The sequence below is a fragment of the Channa argus genome, chromosome 8 (assembly GCF_033026475.1).
Source record: "Channa argus isolate prfri chromosome 8, Channa argus male v1.0, whole genome shotgun sequence".
NCBI lineage: Eukaryota > Metazoa > Chordata > Actinopteri > Anabantiformes > Channidae > Channa > Channa argus.
In genome coordinates this window covers 17728318-17749948 of record NC_090204.1, presented here as the reverse complement: position 1 = coordinate 17749948, position 21631 = coordinate 17728318, and the positions used below count along the sequence as shown (strand labels likewise).

Here is a 21631-nt window from a genome sequence, read left to right as displayed (position 1 = left end):
GAGGTTTTGGAGCAACATATGCTCCCATCCAGACAATGTCTCTTTCAGAGAAGGCCTTGCACATTCCAGCAAGACAATGCTAAACCACATGCATCCATCACAACAGCATGGCCTTGCAGGAGAAGAGTCCGGGTGCTGAACTTGCCTGACTGCAGTCCAGACCTTTCACCAACAGAAAACATTTTGCACATCATAAAACAATAAAGTCAAGCAACAAAAGTCCAGGACTGTTGAGCAGCTAGAATCCTGCATCAGACAAGATTGGGACAACATTGCACTCCTAAAACTCTGGTTTCCTCACTTGCCAGACGTTTACAGACAGTTGTTAAAAGAAGAGGGCATGCTACAGAAAACATCCCCCCGTTCCAGCCTTTTTGAGATGTGTTGCTGCCATCAAATTCAGAATGAGCTAATCTCAGTTTCAACATCTGATATGTTGTTTGCAAATCCTTGCATTTGGTTTTTATTACGTTTTAAACAAGTAACTCTTTTTTGGAACTGGGGTTGTACTTTCATTCATTATCCATTGCAGTGTACATGTTTGTATGTGTGATGACTGTTTAGGCGAATTAATTGAAATGCTAGCTCAGTCAAGAGCATGAGACTCTAAAGACACACACCTATAAAGATCCAGTTACATTATGATCTTTGAGCCATAAAACAATTTCTCAAGAGCAAAAACACCAGGCGTTCATCACCAGCCCTGAAGTTTCGGGTCAGTCCAATTACTGCAGATCTTTAAATTAACTCATGGCTGTTGACACACATTGAGTGTGTTTTATTCTGTGCTGTGCATCAATGCATGATTCCTCAAACACTGCACCTTCAATTTTCCACTGTTCTATTTTCCCCTCACTACACCCACTGATGCGTTTAGCTTGTTGCTTTTTTGCATCATCTGACTGTGAAGTGCAAAAAAAAGGACAAAAACAAAGCGCTGTTTTGATCCACGCTAACTTGAGAGTGCGCTTTTTAATTAATGACACGCAATGTCTGTCTATAGTTTACAGGATTATGCATTTACCCTGTCAGTGTTTCTGTTGCGTCTCATTAAAGTTTGTGTTCACCTTCACAGCGGTACATCTGTACGCACCATGTAAACGCCCAGTAATGTATTACACACATCATTTACAAAACCTGCTGTTTGTGTTGCTTGCAATGCATTTTGCATCACATGCAACATAGCTAACTGCACATTTTGTATTTATAAACACTTTTACTTTTTGACTTTTCAAAATTCTCTTTAAAATCATTTTTGCTACATGGCTTATCTCTGTGTCCACTTTATATAAAAATGATTGACTTTGTTTATCGTGTTATAAAAGCCTAAATAAATGTATTTAAGAATATAACAGGCAGAGCTAATTTATTCATATTCACATTTATTCATATGTAAAATTGGGTACTGATTGACAGTAATATAAAAAAATCAACAAATGAAAACATAAATGCAAAACTGGCGGAAATAAACACTTGTAAAATGATTTAGTCACCTCCTTTTGTTTTGTTAGTAAGAAATCTTATAACTTACTGATTACATAATTGAGATCAGTGCAAAAGTCATTGAGGTAAAAAAAAGTTTTTGTTGAGGTGAAAGAACTATTGTTTTAGCAACAATCCGCAAATAAGAAATCTTACTTCAGTGAGATGAAGAAATTGTTTTGATTCATTTGTTGTATCAACAACATATTAAAATTAAATACAGAAACTATCGTCACTTTATTCTGTTGACCTATTCAAGAATACTGAGCAGTAATAGAAATTGCTCTGGAGAAAAGTTTCAGGCAAATATAAATACTGTGGACACTGCTGTATATTTTTGTAATTTTTCTGTTAAGGCTATAAATGTACCACTGAGTCATTTCCGTGAAGTACTGGCTCAATGAAAAAGTGTGGGAGTGGCATAAAAACAGACATGAAGTCGGTGCAGGTCTTTGCAGTAGATCTGTGCTTCAACAATCGCCAACACAGTTCCTGGCTCTGCTAGTACAAAACGCTTGAACAACAAGTGAGATGTCAGTGAGGTCCTCCTTTCAACAGCTCTGTTTCCATTGTGGAGGAAGAACTTTGCAAACTGTGTGCCGCTTTTAACAGATTACACGTATTTCTCGACAGATGGGCAAGTCCACGAAGAATGAAGGAGTTTCCAATCAAATCTTTTCCACATAGTTACCGGGAAAGAGGCCTTCCTTTCCTCGAATCCTGCCTGTCCACCAGCCTGATGGATCTGCAGAGGGAAGCAACAGAGAGACACACATCGCTATTAAAGCTGTAATATCTATCAAACATCACTTTAAAGCCTCTTGACTTATTCAAATTCTTTCTTTCTTTTTTCCACAGACCTTCTTTGACGAGGTCAAACACATCATTGACATCAAAGCTGATCTCGTCTGTGTCCTGTCCACAGTATTGGTATATTGCCCGGCACCGAGGCCCCTGGGGTCGAGGCTGTGGTTTAGGAGCAGGAGGAGGTCGGTGACTGATGCTTCTTTTTCTCTGCTTCCTGTGACAAAGAGACAAGAGGAGATGGAGATGACAATAAGCAGTAGTTATAAATATACACACACACAAACACACACACACACACACACACATATATATATATATATATATATATATATATATATATATATATATATATATATAAATTAATTAATTAATAAACAGCAGAAATGCAATCAGCAAAAATAGCTTTTTAGACATGCTGTCTGACTGCACTGACGCCTTTAGTCTACTGTTTATTTCTACTGGTTTTTCAGGTTGATCAGCGTCTTTATAATGTTGGGTAGCACCTTTTAATCCATTAATCCATAATGTCTGCAGCCCTTCTCTAGAATTGGACCATCCAGTAGCCAACTGATCCATAAAACTGATTCATTAATTATTAATAAAGCTGTCAGTTACAGTTTATATACCCTGAATAATGGGTGTTTTCTAAGAGACTGATAATACCTTTTATCTTTGTTCATTTTAGAGCACAAGTAGAGATAAACAGGTTTGTCTCCCTTATGTCAGACGTTCAGCCTCACCTTAACGTAATAGTAACTCATAAAGCTTTTATACAGTGATTTGTAGTGACTAATCAGCTCCACCTACATACAGTAAGCAGCCCTTTATTTTTTCTTATTTCATGCAGTAATTTTTCTTACCCTGACATGCCCTGGTCAGGCACATTGAGGAAGTCCAAGTTCCCCTGGTTGTACTGGTTGTGTGTCGGGACTCTGGGGGCCTTCTGTGAGCCCAGTTTGGGTAGGGCTGTGCTGGGTGGCCGGCCCTGTTTTTGTGGGGAGGCGTAATTCATATTCGATGGTTGGTTGTGACCTCCTCTCGAAAACTGGGCTCCTCCATTCTGGTGTGCTGAGGAAGTAAATGTAGGGGTTAAAGTTTTAAAGGATGAAGCGGTTTTATCAACCCTCTGGGGACTTGATTTAAAAACAATAAAGTAGCACAAACTGCTACCTCTAAATTTTACTTAAGTCAACAGGATCCTGTATATGATCCACTCTTGCTTACACCCTGACACGCTGTACATAATGAACACAATGTTAATAAAAGCCTTACCTCGGCTGGCTACATGATTTCTCCCACCACCTCGCGACTGTGGCGCCCCCTTCCTGGTTGGCTCTGAGGAAATAAACAGTAAGTGTTCATAATCTATAAATATTACAAATTACATCCTAAAATCTTAATTAATAATTTTCTATAAGCTTCCTGTGTGTGTCCTTTCATTTCATAAGTCTGCACATCCTTATCTTATTTGTTTTAACTTACTTGAAGACTTGGGTAGACCGTCCCCTATTGTGATGGACAGGGTCTTTCCTCCGGGTTTGAGCTGGGCCAGGTCCCCTTGACCCTTCTGGAACGCCACCACTCTGGTGCCACCTCCCCCCCAGCCCTCCTTCTTCACTCTGAACTCTAATCTGAGTCGGTAGACAGGGGTTTGCATGTGTGAGCTTCTATGCAAATACAGGCTGGCATTTAAGCATGTAGGTTCCTTTACCTGTCGCTGAAGGAGATTGTCAGTTTTCTCTTGTTCACTTCCTCGTAGCGTTTAGCGAGCAGGCTGAGGAACTCTGTCTTAAAGTTGGACTCCAGCAGACTGTCGTACTGGGCCTCATGCAGGACGAAGAAATCATCTTGTCTTGTGCTGAAAAAAAGAACATTAATAACTTTTACTAGAATGTAAATGTGGACATTTCTTAAGAAAATGAATGTAAGTTTCCTGCGAAAAAAAAACTTTAAACTGAAAATTATTTACATCTCAATGTTTTTAGCTGCTGCAGTTTCAGTTCAGTTTTGCAAAAGAGAACATCGCTATCAATAAAGCTGTTGTAAGTTATTCCCATTAAAGGATGAGAAATGTCGTTGTTAAAAATGTTTCTTTGCAGTTGAACATGAGTGAGCATGTGGTTTTATGACAGTAAATGCTGATGTCAAAGATTTTTCAAATCTTTCTTTAAAAAGTCAACACAGAATCTGTCAGCTGCAGTCTGCCAAAGTGTCTGCGCTGAAAGCCCCTGAGGTTTTACTTGAAATGTAAGTGCTAAGGGGAACTGGATGTCAGCCGCAGTGTGAAGGCTCTAATGTTAGCACCAGCAGAAGGTGCAACATAGTTTGTTTGTTTGTTTGTTTGATCAGTTAAGCAATATAACACATATTCTGTTGATTAGTCAGTGTGTGTCGGAGTTAATGTAACAGGAAGAAACATCCCCCCAGTTTAATGAATAAAAAATAAGGTTTCTATGAATTCTCCTTTCTTTAGAAGACGATGCTTGCTGATTGCTCTGGCTGCAGCAGCGGCTCTTCCAACAGTGGTTAATGACAAAAAAACAGCACGCTATGTGATACATTAGTTCTTGTATTTACCACCACAGCATCAACCACAAATGTTCCTGCTACCACGTTTAGTAATGCATCTGTTGTAATTTAGAGACCTACCTGAGAGAGACGCCACTGATGCTTCCAAATTCCAGTTTTCGTTTCAGCACCTCCTTTATCTGTCCTTTCTCGGGGCCTTTCTTTACCTTTTCTCGACCAATTAGATAGATGCCCTTGGGGGTCAAGATCAAATCTCTCTTGATAGACTGTGTTTTCGCAAAGAAAAAAAGAAGTGGGAATTGTGAGCAACATTAGAAAGGAGAAGATGCGTGGCTGACTTTGGGGAAGTGGTGTGGTGTCAACTTTTTGTCAGATCCACAAAGAAAAATCTGACCTATTACAGAGGAAACACTCATCTCTTCCAATACCGCTAACATCCTTTACTTTCTAGTGGTTCTGAAAACTAAACCTAAAAAAAAAATCTTTATTTTTCATGAAGCTTCACCTTGAACCTGCGATCAAACTTGGTAACTGAATCAGCAAAGTCAACCCGCTCCCGCTTGGCAAGAAACTGTCTCAACTCAGGCCTCTGCTCCAGGCCAAGGTAGTCCCCAACAAAGTTCCTGTTGATGCTGTTCTTCCTTCGTTCCTTGGAGTTGTACAGGATGTCAGAGGCTGAGTGACACAAAGATCGACATACACAACACTTCGTGAGAATCGTGTGTTCAAATGTAGACAGAAGCAGTATTGGAGACACTGTCATTACTCACCCTCCTCCCTCATCTGTTCATACTTCCTCCTGGCAATGTATCTTCTCCAGGCTTTCTGGATGGTCCTGGCGAAAGTGTCAAACTTCCTCTCCCTCATTTCCTCAAGTAAAAAAAGCTGAACAGCATACGGGATGTAGAAGGAATTTACAAAGGTCATTAATCTATTAATACTAGGTGGAATTGTTTTTGTGTTTCAGCTTCTGTTAAGGTTCTTGTACTTATTTAAATGCATCTGTCCAGAGAAATCCCCCAAGGCCTTTTAAAACCGCTTTAAACTGTAATATCACTATATATGGAAGAGGATATTCTCATATTCTTTACTTGAAGATGCAATAACTGACTTTTATGGCCATTTGGTGGCAGCACAACCAAGCTTCGAACAGAACTTTTAAGCCGATAAAGCACACTTGTTAGCAAACAGCACACATCCAGCATTTCATGAAGGAATATTAGCTTTCATTTGGAGTTGTGCATGTGTCCATCTGGTTGATGAAAATCCAATATTCACTCTTAGTCTTTTTGAACTCCTGAGGATAATACTGTACTTGTCTTTAGCTGATTGATGCTCCTCTGTCTGCTGAGCAGCTAATGCACTGTAAGGTTTTAAACTTCTACTATAGTAACAGCTGCCTTCTGTTACCAGAGAACTCAAACAGAAAAGTTGTAGGTGAGACAGTGGCCTGAAACGTGCTGCCAGTGGAGCTGCAAAAGTGAGAAATCATTTTCTCTAGACTCATCTCTAAGAGGAACTCTCTTCACATAGTCATGTTGTTGCTTATGGACTGAATTACGTAATAAAATGTTGTTAAGGAAATATTGAGTTTTAGTTGCTTTAGGTATAAAGAATCTTCAAACCAACTTATTGTTAAATTACAGATATAAAACAATGATTTTGTAGACTTTACAATTCCTCCGACGATTATTTATTATAAAGCTAATAAATAATTGTCACAAAAGAATATGTTAATAATATTTTGTGAGAGGATTAATTAAAAAATGTTCTGAATAAGGACAAGAATGTATTTGTGTACATGGACAGAAAGTTGTTTAGTGAAATGCTTCCTTCCTTCTTGTTTGTTTATTTGTTTTGAAAATTTCTAGTTAATTTTACTTATTTAATTATTTATTTTGCATATGAAATCGACTATAGTAAATATAATAATATGAGTTTTTTTTGGTGATTACAGAGCGGAAATACAGAAATAAGGTTTGGCTTCAGACTACTCCTTTTCTGTCTTACTTAAGAGGAGATCAGACAATATATTACAGTAATATCTATTACTCTGACATTTCTTATTATCTCTTTGAATGTATGGACACAAAATAAATAAACAAAGGAAGTAAAGTAGCACCATCACACTAAACATTCCATCCCAAGTAAAAATCCTGTAATCAGCTAAATGTACTGTATTAAAATAGTAATAAATGTGCACATTATCAGACACATGTCCCATGAGTGTTGTACTCATGGGCATTTCTACTGCTATGTTATTTGCACCTGAGGGGTTTATCACATGTTTTCCATACATATCTTTATTTGTGAAATAACTATTCTTGTATGTATAAATATGTAGCAGAGTGAAAACTACAACACTTCCATCTGATTGAAACTTATAAAAATGGCTTGTTACCGATTCTGGGTTCTTGACGAAAACTTTGGTGCGTCCCATCTGGTACTGGTCGTTATCCATGTTGACGGAGCGGAGGAGGTGAAGGACCCCCTGCTGCTCTGGACCCCTCCAGCCTGGCCATGTCTCCGCTGTCAGAATTGCATATCTGGAGGTGCAAACGCATGCAGACACACACTATCAGTCACATTAAAAGCATTTTAAGAAACAAAAAAATACATAACATCCAGGCTTAAACTCACCTTTGCAAGAACTTACTGAAGAGTCTGCGGTAGGCAAACCCAGCTCTTCTTACCCGTATGTTTTCCCGGAGTCCTAGGTATTCAACCTGATGCCTAACCCTAAAAACATATGGACAAACATTCATCAGCAACTGTTCACAATAGGTTCGAGTGTTTATGTGTCACAGAGAGGGTGCTGACCTACTCTCCTCCCAGTCTTTAGGTCTTTTTGTCTCATTGGGTTTGATACAGCGGATATAGTGAGGAGTACACTTCATCAGCGTGTTCACCAGATCATTGGCTTGTTTCTGTTAGAAACATCAAAGTGAAATTATAGCAGGGTTAACACCTACAAGCATCGTCCTTACATCTTTACTTTCTTCAAAGTGATACGCACTGGCATCAGCTCTCACCTTGATCTTGGAGCTGGCTGTGGTCGGCCTGCTTTTCTTATCTGTGTTAAGGTTTTCGGGGAACAAGCTACGGATGAAGTTACTAAAGAGACAAATTCAGGAGAAATTGTTGTCACTGCATTTCTGTAAAACATATCAAATGTATAAACATTAAATGGATGTAAGAGACGTACTATTCGCTGCTTTGCATGAGCTCAATAAGGTCAGGGAAAAGCACGTCCCGGTTTCTCTCACAGAAGCCGTTGATATCGTATGAAACCTGAGGTGACGCCAGGAAAAGTAAACTTGTGCGTCAAGAATTACAGGCAGCTACACTTTGTTATTATGAGTGAATTTATTAGTTCTACTACAGGAGAGTCAACGTGATAGATTTTAGGTTCGTACCTTGCCAGCATAGTGATGAATGACAAAGCCGGAGTTCCAGCTGTTGAAATGTTCGTGCGTTCCAACTGCGGCCTGAAGTTTCTGCAGCAGGGTGCCATCTGCACCCTCTCCTTTGGCATGCATGGTGGCACACACGTCATCCAGCACACTCATTACACCAGGAGGGTTCTGCAAGGAGAAGATGGTTTGATCGACACATTTAAATCACTGCACATATGAAAAACAGTTCTTTGTTTGATGTTATGTACATGTTATGTACATAACATAAAGAAGAACAAGAAATGTCTCATTTGTAGTCCTGCACACACCAATGAATGAGTCATGAAAAAAACATGTCATGTATTGATATTTCAGTCACACGAGGTGATGTTTTGCATATCATTGGTTGTGTGAAACAATGACAATTGTTTTGCACATAAGAAGTGCCCCTGTTTCCTCTTATAAGTCACTTTCATTTGATCTGTTGTTAAGTGTCGGCTTCTTTATTTAAAGTGTCACAGTTAGGTGCTTACCAATTTATTTTCTATGAGGTCACACACAATCTTGTTGTTGAAGTACTCGATGGGTGTCCACTTGATGCCCTCCTGAACATACTCTTCCTGAGAGAAAGAGAGAAGGAGAAGATCACAGGTGAAAACTCAAATAAATCCCTGACAGCAGTTTTGAAGAATGTACCACCTTCAGATTTCAGTGGTGAGAGAGAGAAATTACTGGACACAGTGCAGATAACATTTTACAAAACATGGTAAACTACCTGCTCAGCCTTTAGAGTGAGTTCAATAAAGATCTGCTGCAATTTTTCATTGACAAAGTTGATGCAAAATTGCTCAAAGCCATTTCTCTGCAAGGGGAAAAAACAATCCAATGTCAGTGTCAAATTATCACCACAAAGCTCTGCATCAGCTAGAAACCTAATTTTGTAGTTTTTATCTGTAATGTGAGGACTAACCTGGAATATCTCAAAGCCATAAATGTCAAGTACTCCAATGCTGAATTCCTCATAGGGTTTTTGGATGGCTTTATTTATGGCCTGCAAATAAAAAGAGCAACGTGAACGAATACAAGATGTTTTGTTTGCCTTTCAGAAAGTTTTATTTTATTTTTGTTGCTACTGTATTACAAAGTCTGCCTACCTCCACCAGGTAGTCAAAGAGTCGTGCGTAGAGGGCTTTGGCCAGGGCGTCTCGTGTGTAGGTGGCCTGCTCCTGGTTCAAGGTCACGTCGATGGACTCAGACTTCCCTCCCCACTTTGAATCCATCTTCCTGCTGGTCAACTTTTCCTGCAGACGATTGGGGTCAATGCCCAGCAGATAGGCAGGGAAGGCGAGCACTGGAAAGAATGACGACAAACAACAGGCAGCAACATCAGCTGTACGAAAAAGCTTAATATGTAGACTCACACATGTTTGTCTGGCCTACAGTAACTACAGTAAGACAGGGACTTTGGGCTGAGGGGGTGGTCGTGTACAAACTCAGTACTCTTCCACTTCAAACTGAAAAGACAAGGAAGTATTGAAGTTAATGCTGTTGATAACATAAATGTGCACGTTTAGTTCACATTTCTTTTACAGGTCCTGTATTTTCCGATATATTCCCAGAAATAATATTTGAATGATATTTACCTGTTAAAGAAATTCTCCACAAAGACATGGGTGATAATAGACATGGAAAAAGTTAAATTTGCTCATTACGTTTTTAAGGAAAGAATATAATGTAGTAGGCAAGTGAGAATAATTCATAAGCATAAATTAATGTCATAATCCACATCTTGGACTGGGAGTTTTTGTTTTCCATGCCTCCTCTGCTGTCGGGTTGCAGTTTCACACATGTACAGCTGAGCTCCGCCCTGCACCTTTGTTCTGACTCCCATGGCTCTGATGATAACACACTGCCTCGCACGCTCTGTTATTTAAGACTTTATTGACTGTTTGTTCCTCAGCATTGGGACTGTGCTTTGATTTTTCCTTGTTCCTCTTGTCATGTAGCTTCATGTTAGCCCTCAAGGTTAGCGGCAGGTTTCTCAGGTTACCATGTCATTTAAAGTTACCATGTTACAGTATGTTTGAGTTTGAGTCTCCATACAACCTAGTGCTGGTTTTCATGTTAAAGTAATGGTCTCCGAATGGTGTTCTTTCCATGCAGTAACGGTCCCAGGGTTATGTTCCAAAGCGGACTTTGTTATGAAGTGAGTCCCACCATGTAGGTCTGGCTTGTCTAAATTGTATTCTGTTCATAGAACTGTCTCTGTGGTCATGAACCAACATTCAATGAAGTTTTACAGTGTGATAAAAGCACCTAGTAGCTAAATATGTTGTAAAAATGTAATAAAAAGTATAATACTTTAAAATATATTTTATAATATATTTTCGTGGAATGAAAGTAACATAAAATGAGACCTCCATAAAGCAAAAATACTGTAAAATTGTACATGAGTACAGTGCTTGAAAGAATGTACTTAGTTACTAACCACCTCTGGCTTTTGGATAGTAAAATTGCCACCCTGGATGTAAACACCAATTATCTGCTGAGCCGGGGCTCATTGGGCAGCACCCACGGGAGATTACAAGCAAAGTCGTGCTGGTGTGTTCATTCAATTACCTGAGTGTCTGCCATGGAACTTCTTTTGTCATAGTTTGCTCTAATTTACTCATGTCCCTTAAAGATAATGGGAATATGTATGTAAACATGCATGAGTGAATCCATGTGTCTAGTGTATGCGTACACATGTGTCAGGGTGTGTGTGTGTGCTTTACTCACAGTCGGTGCTCTCCACCTGCCCATAGTTTCCTGCCTCGATGAAGCTGATATTTCCCAGATGGAGGATACCTCCGATGATCTGAAGCACCTGAGACTGGATGTCACTTGGGATCCCAATCACACGCATGGCTTCCTGTAGAAAACAACACAAAAGCAGGAAGTGAGGGCAGCATTAGAGCAGGTCTAAAAAGAAATATGGAATCAAAACCCATATGCAGTAGCAATAAAAGTATTTAAATAATTTACCTAAACATAAACATATACTTCGTTTCATTGTTTCATTACCACTCAGAGTAAAGGCCATACAATTACTAAAAATGACTAAACCGGTGTGAGATCGGACACAGCAAACCTGGGGCCAGCAACAGTTTTAGCTTGTGGTCAGTTAAAATTAAGCACTGTATGCATTAATGTTCATCTATGAGTATAAACAATGCTATTAAGGAGTGACAGTGAACCACAATATATATATATACCATGGTCTCTAGGAAGTCTTTGCTGTCGTTTGTCCCATCCACCTTGTAGGTTCCAGACTGGTTGAGGTAGTAGTAGTAGTCTGGGGTCATGATACCCAGGCCCTCTTTCTGCTGATCGTTAGCACCCTCTATCAGCTGGAAGACAACCATACAGTTAGAGGAGCAGTTAAACATGAACCTTGAAGCCGTGGCTCACAAAATAAGCAAAAAAAAAACACAGTTTCTCTTATGACATTAGTGATTTGTATGTGACATCTTCAAGTTCATTTGATAACTGTGATTGTCTCTCATTAGCCTCAGACCTGGTAGTAAATGTGGAAGTTCCTCTCATTCTCATTCTGGCTCACCACCCTCGACTTCTCCAGCAGGAAGTTTGATATCTTGCCGCCGTCTGGCTCCCCTCCTCTGCTGAACTGAATTTCAAAATATTTCCCCTGGTAGATGCAAAATCGAAGTCAATAATCCGAGGTGACAAACAGGCTGTCAGGCGATAAATCTGTCAAATCTGAACAGCTGCAAAGAATTTCCTGTGTGTACACATCCTGAATCCATCTAATCACAAATCTTTATTGAACAATATGAAAATGAATACACAAATGTGCAATATAAATGCTTTGGCTCATGACTCTGTCAGAAACAACTCTGCTTTTAGGATGAGACTGTGCACAAATAGTGTAGCAGTTTTTCAGATATAAGAACTATAAATGTTTGCTGCATCAGAGAACAGTCTGCATACATCTACTGACACTGACCCCCACACAAGAGCTCTTGAGGTGCATTAGCGGTGACAGGAAACTGTACAAATTGGCGTATCTCTCTGTAGCAGCACACATGCAGCTTGATGTGGTTTATAGGTGTGACTTCTAGCAACAAAATGCTACTCGTGAGAGATTGGGAATTATGTGAAGATCACACAAACTGAACCAATGCTTCTGTGCAGCACAGAAAAAAAAAAATTGTGCTGGAAATACATTATAAACATTATTTTGGATCTTTGGATTTATGATCTGTTTGGATAACATGAGCAGTACGTATTGGTTTGTTCCCATTAGAAAAATATATCTTTTCTTTAGGATTAAAGCTAATGTTTGCATGTGAACATAAAGATTAAGCTACATTATGTATATCACGTGTATCAATAATGTTAGTTTACACTATTAGCATTGTAACATTTGCTCATCAGCACTAGTTACACATCACACAATAATTACACATTACTACTGAGCTGATGGGTGCAGATGTTACGTTATAAACCAAAGTTATAGACAAACTGAATTTTTGATCTGATGTTGGCTTTTAAGTATATGTGAAAGAATTACAAACTGTCTGTACTAAAGTTCCGAGCAACCTTTCCAGTCTGCACAGAAATTCATAGAAATCCATGTTATACTAGATGCATGAGTCTGATGACCAACTGACGAGTGTCACTGACATCTATAACATGACTAAAAACAACTAATTAGCAAGCTAATTAGTTGTTAAGCTTTAAAGATCTTACTCACAAAACGACTAGAGTTGTTGTTGCGGACGGTCTTGGCGTTCCCAAAGGCTTCCAGCAGGGGATTGGACTGGAGAATGATGTCTTTTACATGCTGACACACACAAACACACACACACACACACACACACACAAAAAAAAAAAAAACACACACACAGTATCATAATGTGAGATACATCATAACATCTTGCTGCAAGTTTAAAGATGTCATTAGTCATTTTGAACAATAAAATGAGTTGCAATGTTGCCTGTTGTCTCTACCTGCACTTTGGACCCTCCTCCAGATACTTTGGAAATGTAACCCATGATGTATTTGGCAGCGACTGTTTTACCTGCACCACTCTCACCACTATCACAACAGCACACAACACACCACAGATGAGAATATTATTTCCCAAGCAGCACATACAGGAGCACTGCGTGACGTAAGGTGAAAATGAAAACAGACAAAAGAATAGCAGCTGTATGACCACCTGATGATGACACACTGATTCTCTCCATCTATCAACATGTTTCTGTACATGTTATCGGTCAAGGCGTATATATGGGGCGGATTCTCATATTGGGCCTGCAGAGACAAATAAAGAGAAACTATAGTCACACACACCACAAACTAGCAAGAATTGCTGAAGAATTGTACTCACAGCTCCTTGGTAAAGTTCAATTTCTCTGTCAGTGAAATAGGGCATCTGCTTGAAAGGGTTAACTGATATCAACACAGGGCCGATGTATGTCTGAGCAGGGAAGTTAAGCAACACAATAACAACATGTGCCTCTGAAAATATACAAACAGTTGCAGCACCTCTTAAACTTCCTATATTTGTAGCACACATAATGAAAGTACCCTCGCAGTACAGTAAACACAATAAAGGGCCTTATATAGTGACAAAATAAAGACGACATTGTCCTCTGCCCTTTATATAGTCCCCCACTCCCTACTACTATTGTTTTCTTAGGAATAATGTCAAGTATCAATATAAAACCTGCTTTATTTTGACCCCGGCTATCCCTCACAAACGAAATATGAGGAGGATTCATCCTCTTACTTTGAATATCTATTTGATGATATGAAAAATAGGTTGTATCTTGGTATAATTGACTTTTTTGACAGGTGGGGGTTAAACAGGCCACAGGCAGAGAGGAAGCAAAGCAATGCGTGAAAGAACTAATTTAACAGATTGTTTTAGTTGTTTATTTATTGCAAACATTGTAAAGTGACTTGATGCTGCAGCCATTGGTTCTTACAGAAACAACCTTAAGAGATGGATGACCCCTTCGACTCCAATGAGTATGATGATATCTACCACTTGTCTTCTATTTTTGTCTGTCAGCTCAATTCATTGTGGCCATTCTCATCTGGCCTCTGGCATTGACAAGACATTTTTACCCAGAGAACACCCACTCAGGGGATATTTTATCTTTCTCCAACTCTTCTCTGTAAATGCTAGAGATGGTGGTGCATGAAGATAGATCCGCACTTTCCGAAATGCTCAGACCAACCTGTCTGGCACCAATAGCCGTGCCACACTCAAAGCCACTTAAATCCCATTCCTTCGCACTTTGGATGTTTGGTCTGACCATCCTGACCATGTCTACATGGCTAAATTCACTGAGTTGCTGCCATGTGATTGGCTGGTTACATATTTGTGTTAACAAGCAGTTCAACAAGTGTACCTAAGTAAGTGGGGGATAAGTGCACATCGATTGATTATACAAAGCTATGACTTGGTTATTACTATAGTAATTCCTATGACATTATTTTATGGTTTTATTATCAACAATTAATCCTATGCTAGAGAAATATTACCTCCTAACCACACTGAAAATAGCACACCCCTATTACCTGACTATTATCAAAATATCACCCCACTATAACCCTGCTATTAGAGAGACATTACCTCTATACCCAGTTATTTTTTAACCTTGCTTAAAAGTAAAGTACCCAATTTATCATAAATTTAAATCACCCAAAAGTTCTTCAGACTTTGTCCTTGTCAGACTGACAGGTAGTCAGACTAAAGACTAGTTAGACTGCATTTGGTGTCAGTCTGAAAGTCAAATGAGTGGGTTTACCACAACCTCATTATTAGGTTACAGCCTGATTCTTATGAAAGACTGACCTAAAAATTCTAAGCAACATCTATTACCAGAAGAGTAAAAACAACTGACACACATCATTCACCTAATGCTGACTTGTTTGCAGTATACAGCAAAATTGAGGGCACAGCTGATCAGTACCACTAAAATGTTCAGTAACTACTAATTCTGCTCACTTATAATTTTTTCTTTTTTTGCCAAAGCCCAGGAAAAAAGTGAACAAAATAACTGAAATAAATACAGAAACATTCTAGTAAAGAGCCACCTGAAACAAAATTAGAGATGTTCAGTTGTTTTATTCGTAAGTTTAATAATTTGTTTATCTGTCAATTTCTGGCTACTATTGACACCACTCTTTCTCAGATCAGTCATCTGTGAAAGCTGTCTGATCTGAGAAAGACTGGTGTCAATAGTAGCCAGAATTAGACCCAACCCACTCTTTGCTACAGGTGTTTTATTCCTCAGATGCACACTCGGCTACTGTAGGTCACAGTTTTCGCATTCTTCTTTTCATGAATTAGTGTTTGGGATCCCTGGCATGTTAGAATAGTCCTCTCTGCCACTCTTCAAGCTTTTTGCATGTTCTTTTGCACGTGTGAATACTGCAGTTTCATATGCTCAGTTCAGTGTGAATTCTATGTATTCAGGAAATGGGTTTTTATAATTAGTAATGGCATATTAGCAGTGAATAAATATCTAAAATATCTAAAAGCTAATTCCCTTAAGTTAACTTAAGCTGAAGTGGATGATTTGATGTTTTGTACTTTCTAAATATGGGTTTGAAGCTGTGCTTTAAGAAGTCGGAAGTGAACTGTTGAGTCACATAGCAAATGCAGAACAGGAAGAGTGAAATCCTTGTATTTATGCCCATATATGTTTGTGTTAGTTAGTTGGCTGTATATTGAAATGTATATCCGTTACCACATTTCTGCGTGTTTGGAGGTGGGAATGATCAGGAAGTGACGAAATTTAATGGGTTTGTTTTTGATCAGGGCTTCGACACAACCCTATAGCCCCCACATTTAACCACATTACATTATGAGAAAATTCCTAACTTTCTGTTGGTTTCGTGTGAAACAGGCAGAAGGTAGACATGAGATCTGGATTTCCTGAGTGTCACATTGTTGGTACTTTACTCCTGTCCTTCAGAATTTATGACTTCCTGTTCTTCAATATCTAATTCTTCTTCTTGCTTGTTTACTTAGAAATTCAATATTTGCAGTGCTCCTTTACAGTGGTAAATGTTCTGGTTACCACAAATCTTGATTTATGCCCCCCCTGGATTATTTGCTACGAAATGCCAAGAAATAACAAACAGCAAAAAAATAACATAGCCACAGCTGGTAGGATACAAAGATGTAGTCGTCCATGTATCTTTTCTTAAGGTTGTCCACAATGGCGTCCTCTGTGATCTTGGACAGCAGGACCATGTCGTCCACTCCACTTTGTTTGACATTTTGACTCTGCCAGTGGTACTTAGCCTAAATCACACACCAGAGAGAGAACAAAACACATTGCAAATGAAAATGAGAGGCTGCCTTTATCTCATTTGATTAATTATTTACACTTGAAGGTGTTTCAAGCTTGAATAACTGCTGTTTCCTACAGCTCTCTAGGAATAAGTTCATGTTACGCAGAATAAGGAGTATTCTTTGTCTCCGGAAAAGCTTTTTGAGACAAAAAGTCAGTGTATTTCACAATCTTTGTTTTTTTTTTTGTCTTAAATTTGACTTAAGCAATTGAAAGAACTATACAAAACAGTTGGTTTCACTAGGAAGCATTATTGCGGAACATGTGGATACATGTGGAACATTTTTCTGGTAGAGATTGTTTCTGCAGTTTTTAAAAAAGAAATCAAAAGAGGCAGATCATCAGAAAATAGAAACACATGAAAAACACAAAGAAGAAAGACATTAGACAAATAGTACGGATAGGTGCCGTTTAGGGAAGAAGATAAATGATAAGGCAAAACGTGTTTTAAATTGTGGTTCTCATTACAGGAAGTCAGGGCTGGTTTCCAGGCAACAGGCCTCAATGAGGTGAGCTCATTTTCTAAATTGGACATTTTATAGAAGTGACGCTAAACTTATCATCAATAACTCGATGAGAAAAAAGCAACAACTGCTTCAGCATGATAATCGTTGGTTTGTGAAATGACTTCCGTGCTTTAGTGACTCAGGTGGCTCAGGTGATCCAATGGATCAGGTTTTGATAGATCAAATTGTTATCAAGACATCTTAGCTGCAGAATGTGGGTTTTTCCGAAATGATGCTATGGTGATTGATGTGTGAACACTAACAGGTCTTGTGACTGGCAAAGTGGTTGGGCTGTGGTCCGGTGCTTCATTCTACGTTTAGTTGCTTCTTTTTAGGTTCATTTCTCTTGTTATGTCTATTATTAGTGTCTGACACATCACAAAGGATGGAGCTACAGTACAAACATTGCCATTTAACATCAACAGCTGTCATTAGAGGAGTCCTCTGTCCAGCTGCTGATTGCCAGTTCTGTATTTTACAGCTAATCTCCTGTGAATCTGTCTTTTTGTTAAAAATCTGCATCTTTCAAGAAAGGCCTATTTTCTATCAAGCACACGTGAAATTGCGAAAGTAAACAAATTTACTGAGTAAATATTGTTACACGTATTTGTTTGAGTGTGTGTGAATGTTGGGGATTAGGGGTCTCTTGCTCAGAGACACTTTGAAGTATAGCCGGACCGGGGATTGAACCAATGACCCTGTGGTCCGTGGACGACTGCCTTACCAACTAGCTACAACCAATATGCAGCATCATTGCTGTATACTATATATATATATACACTACTGTATATATATATTTATATATATAGATCACTGCTGCATGATGAATATATTATAATGATGTTAAAACTATCCTATCATTACATGATGATCTATATATAAAAAATAACCTTTAAATACCCTCTGAACAATTGTTTTCTGCAGTATTTGCTTGTTTCCAAAGATACTGAAGATGTCCAAAGCCTTTATATCCGCAACCCTCGCAACCCTCCCCAATTTCTTCCCAGCTTGGACTGGTGCAGCACAGCTGGGGATGGGAATGGGCTGTTAGCGGTTCAGTGTCTTACTTTGCAGATACATAAAAAACTTTATTTTTGTTTTATATGTGATGTCATTCAGTGATAACTTATTTCCAAAATTAAATACCCTACTTCCTAAAGGGAAGGGGGGGGGAGAAATGGTGTTTTATCAACTGACTAATCAAATACAACAGCTGCAGACTTTCTCTGCTGCCTTTCCTGATGTTCTCTGAGGAAGAAGATATATCAACCAATACTTATTATCAGAAGGAATGACTTGGAAAAGCCTTATGATCTCTGATTACAACAAGGATCAACTCTGAAGTAGTGATTACATGTTGTTCTGCTGCTTGTTGCTTTCACATTAAACATAATCACCCAGAGGTGAACTACACACACACAAAAACATATTACAATTGCATTGTTTGTAATATGTTTGTGTGTGTTGTTTAGTGTGTACTTTCTTGTGGTGTCTTGTGCATTTTAAAGGGATTCCAAATAAATGAGGCTGTTGATGCCCTGGTACAAGGTGTAAGAACTGGTGTTGGAAGTTAGCTACTATTTTAAGAAGTTTATATTTGAAATATGCCAAAAAGAAAAAAAAGGTTTTCAGGAATAAATAGTTATGTGTATAACTTAGGATGGTGGCCTTTCTGAAAATGGTCACTTCTGCTTGTAGCCATTTTGTTTTTGATGCCTATATGGTTAAAACAAGACAAAACAACACAATCAATCTCTACCACAAAAAAGTTCCACATATCTGCAATAATCCACTGACGTCAAAGTGTCCATCTTTCATTGAGAAACAGCTTTCTGCTTTTTAGACCCTTTACTGTTACTAGATAGATGTTTCAGTTGAGTTAAAATGCAAATAGTGGAACTACAAATGAAATGCCAGTCATCTCTGCTGTACTGTGGTTTGGACACATTTCAGATCTCCAAAGCTTTGCCATTTAAAGCTTAAACCTTCCGCCCAGTGAGTCATGTGTGAATACCTTAGACACACTTATAAGGGCAATAAGATTCAGAATTTTTAAAGGGAGCTTCCTTCGAAAACATAAAAAGGAACACCGTTTTGATTTTTACACCACAAGGCGTAGATTTCTCTGCACATTTTGCAGCTCTTCACACTCGAAATGAACTGTGTAGACACATTTTAGGGATTGAAAGACTTTAACACTTCATGGCATGACTTAAACATGAAGGATAACTCTGACGAGCTGCGGTCTGTGAGAGTTTGGATGTGTGGGGGGCTTTTCTGACTGTCAGGAGGAAGTATTGTGACAGAAACTACAGACCTCTCTTGTAGTCCACTTCCCCCTCTCACACCTCATTGCTGCCTCTTGTGAAACCCTCTAAACTTTGTACATGCTACCGGTTCTCTTCCTGCAACTGCCTGCAGCTCGCTTTGACAGACCCCTGGCTGAAAAGCTCTATGTGATATTAAGCTGAGATTACTTGATTGCATTTGTGTTCATTCAAAGCATGTTCAAGATCACATAATTTTTGATATTTTTAACACGAAAGTCACATTTTATGTCAATATTTTGTTCTGGATTCACTTAACATATGTGTCTTCTGGCTCTCGTGAGTACAAATCCAAATTTTTTATCACAAATATGCTCACAAATCAAACTGTACAGCAATATTATGCTCTCTTGGTATTCTGCTCCCTTCAGCTACAGTAGTTTGTATGAACAGCCTTTACTTAAAAAGGGGAAACTTACTCTGAGGCTACTGTGAAAAAGTTGGTTTGCTCTGAAATAATAGCCTTTCAAAACAAGCAGTCACATCCCTTCTCATTTCAAAACTGACACTTGAGTGTGAAATATACTCGTTTTGTTCGTTAAAAGGAAGCTGCTGACGTGAAAGTAAGTTCTTTATGAGCTATGTTCGTGTTTACAGTCACACAACTGTCTTTAAAATGCTTTCTTTTCTTTTTAATTTTAACCCAGAACATCAAAATTCAAACTATACATAATCAATGCAATTGAGGAAACATCACCAGGCAGATGAGAGAGATGAGCGAGCCTCAGGTTAAGGAGTGTACACATATGTGACAGCTGTTTGAAAAGAATAAAGGTGTGGTACTGTACCATTGTTCCTGCGGGCCTCCCCTCCTCAGGTGTCCACTATCCAGACAGTGTGTATTTGTGTCTGTGTCGTTACAATCCACAAGTTTCCCTCTTCAAACTGCAGCCATCACACAGTGGACAAGTCAGAGAAATTACACGACATCCAATGTAGCATTCAAAACGTACTTCCTTATACTCCCACTGACACTGTGTGAAACAAGAACTACTCTAAGATCACACACACACACACACACACACACACACACCGGTGCGCATACTCAAGCTGCTACTTCTGTATTTTTTAGCATATTAAAAATCATCAGGCAGAAGATGAAATAATTATGATCTAACTGTCTGATGACAGTTTATGTCAGCATATCCAGTGTTTAGCAGCACAATTAGTCAACCCAGTTCATCTCACACACAGCACCTGAGCCCTGATGGCAACAACAGCATCAAACTGTTAATTATCTTCAGCCTGTTGCCAAATGATGGTGTTTCAGTTGAGCTGCCAGTGCATGACACCGGCTCCACCCAGGCTGTGGTTGCTTCACGTTGTGTTTTTTTCAGAATGGCTGCTACTTCCAACGCCCTTCATAACCGGTGCAGGTTCAAACAGAGTGTACATGGTGCTGACAGGAGTGTGTGTGTGAGTGTGTGTGTCAAACTGTACTGTTTTTGCTGCACTTCATGTCATTTTGTGTGAGAATGTTTCCAGGCACACCCAGCAAAGGCAAATCACTGAACACCCAGCTTTTCAGATTCAATAACAATAAAAGAAACATAACAATTATGTGGCAACATGCCCCTGGACACAAGTATCAATCTTCTTCATGCCTCTTTGTGGTGGAGTTGTGCACCTTTGTGTCTTGCTTTACGACTTATTTTTCAGTTTTCTATGGTAATTATGTGTTGTTTGTAACCATTTTTTGTAGTTTGTTTTGCATTTTTATGGTCATTTTACCCATCATTTTATTTTTCTTTGCATTTTGGTTGCCCATTATACTGTCACACTGAAAACTCACTCAGTCCTCACATTATCCACTGAAGCGGCCCAAATCTGATCCTCTTGAGACGCAGACATACTTCTTTTAATGGAAGTCTGAAGCAACCAAATAATACTTTTTCTAATCACATCTTGGCCACTAGATCATATCTAATCATTTTCATACCTATTCTCTGACAACAGGCCCACTGTTTTTCTCACCTCTGTGTGCGTTTGCATATTGCTTGTGTTCATCACTCAGTGTTGGCTTCTCACACTCTGGTAAAAATAAACACAGACGAGGGCAAAAGCAGAGATGGGGGTAAAGGGAGAGGTAATAAACACCCAAGTGGAATAAATGGATTTTATACAAAAACCTTTTAAAACAACACAGTTTGAATGCCACACAAATCACGTCGATATTATTGCGCGCACGTGGCTTGGCTCACAAACC

General features: G+C 38.9%; 1 protein-coding gene across 1 annotated transcript; it reads right to left on the bottom strand.

The window, feature by feature from the left end:
- Nucleotides 1-1362: 1362 nt before the first annotated feature.
- Nucleotides 1363-20612, bottom strand: myo1f (myosin IF). The gene is made up of 28 exons (XM_067513533.1): nucleotides 20214-20612; nucleotides 16415-16543; nucleotides 13610-13699; nucleotides 13439-13533; nucleotides 13227-13314; nucleotides 12970-13059; nucleotides 11770-11901; nucleotides 11468-11602; nucleotides 10992-11124; nucleotides 9368-9564; nucleotides 9184-9264; nucleotides 8989-9075; nucleotides 8747-8833; nucleotides 8235-8402; nucleotides 8024-8109; nucleotides 7851-7932; nucleotides 7639-7745; nucleotides 7459-7557; nucleotides 7220-7364; nucleotides 5589-5703; nucleotides 5324-5493; nucleotides 4939-5084; nucleotides 4001-4147; nucleotides 3772-3920; nucleotides 3562-3624; nucleotides 3150-3357; nucleotides 2343-2503; nucleotides 1363-2227 (listed from the first exon to the last, which is right to left on the bottom strand). The coding sequence occupies exons 1-28, from the start codon at nucleotides 20214-20216 to the stop codon at nucleotides 2151-2153; spliced, it is 3270 nt and encodes a 1089-aa protein (XP_067369634.1). The 5' UTR covers nucleotides 20217-20612; the 3' UTR covers nucleotides 1363-2150.
- Between the last annotated feature and the right edge of the window lie 1019 nt (nucleotides 20613-21631).